The sequence below is a fragment of the Trypanosoma equiperdum genome (genome assembly GCF_001457755.1).
Source record: "Trypanosoma equiperdum strain OVI genome assembly, contig: ctg_1881, whole genome shotgun sequence".
Taxonomy (NCBI): domain Eukaryota; phylum Euglenozoa; class Kinetoplastea; order Trypanosomatida; family Trypanosomatidae; genus Trypanosoma; species Trypanosoma equiperdum.
Genome location: NW_027123928.1, coordinates 6,005 through 6,822, shown reverse-complemented (window position 1 = coordinate 6,822; position 818 = coordinate 6,005). Strand labels below are relative to the sequence as shown.

General features: G+C 36.9%; 1 protein-coding gene across 1 annotated transcript in view; it reads left to right on the top strand.

Moving 5' to 3' along the window:
• TEOVI_000639600 (Trypanosome variant surface glycoprotein (A-type), putative) overlaps window positions 1–186 on the top strand; it is a gene marked incomplete at both ends in the record, with an annotated part of 1,422 nt that extends 1,236 nt beyond the window's left edge. Inside the window, one exon of the mRNA XM_067223484.1 lies at window positions 3–186. Coding sequence (XP_067079585.1) covers window positions 3–186 — 184 coding nt within the window. The remainder of the gene's footprint in view (window positions 1–2) is intronic.
• Between the last annotated feature and the right edge of the window lie 632 nt (window positions 187–818).

Genomic DNA, 818 nt, shown 5'->3' with positions numbered 1-818 from the left:
AAATACGACAAAGACAACACTGAAGGACCAAAGTGCGTACTAAGCGACAAGGGCAAAAAAGAAGCAGCGAAAGAAGCAGAAACCCAAGAAACAGCGAAAGATGGGAAAACAACAACACAAACACCACAGGAAGCAATTCTTTTGTCATTAACAAGGCCCCTCTTTGGCTTGCAGTTTTTCTCCTAGGATAAACACTTTTAACAGTTATTTTCCTAAAGTATTTTTACTCAATTTTGTGAAATTTGACAAATTTCCTAATTTGAGAAAAGTTGCTAAATTTACTGAAGTATGATAAAGTTCAACATTTCTTTTAGTAAAATGTAAAAATTAGTAAAGTATAAAAGTGGCGCATAGATGTAAAGCAAGAAGATGATATGGTGAAAATAATTGCCATTCTGATTTTACCTAGTGGTTTACTTTCTTTTTTAATGGATATTATGGTTAGGGTTATAATAATAGCAATAAGACAATGTTGGGAGAAAGTGCTGTGAGTGCGCATATACCAGCGTAGTAATGAGACTAATGAAGACTGAATGGAAACCCAAGACACAACCAGTTGAAACAATGGTCCGTGGCAGTGGAATCAACTGAGGGATTAAAAGTAAGAAAGTGACAGCACGAGGAATATTATTGGTAAAGGAAAGACAAGGAAAGAGAGGTGGTGAGAAATAGTGACATAATTTGCTGAGTAGAAAGCACAAACATGACAATGTGCATTAGCATAAACAGGATGAAGAAGGGAGGGGACATTGGAAGAAAGACAGAGTGCAGTGTAGAGGGTAGATGGGATTGCTACGGTATCCATAGAAGCTGTGGCT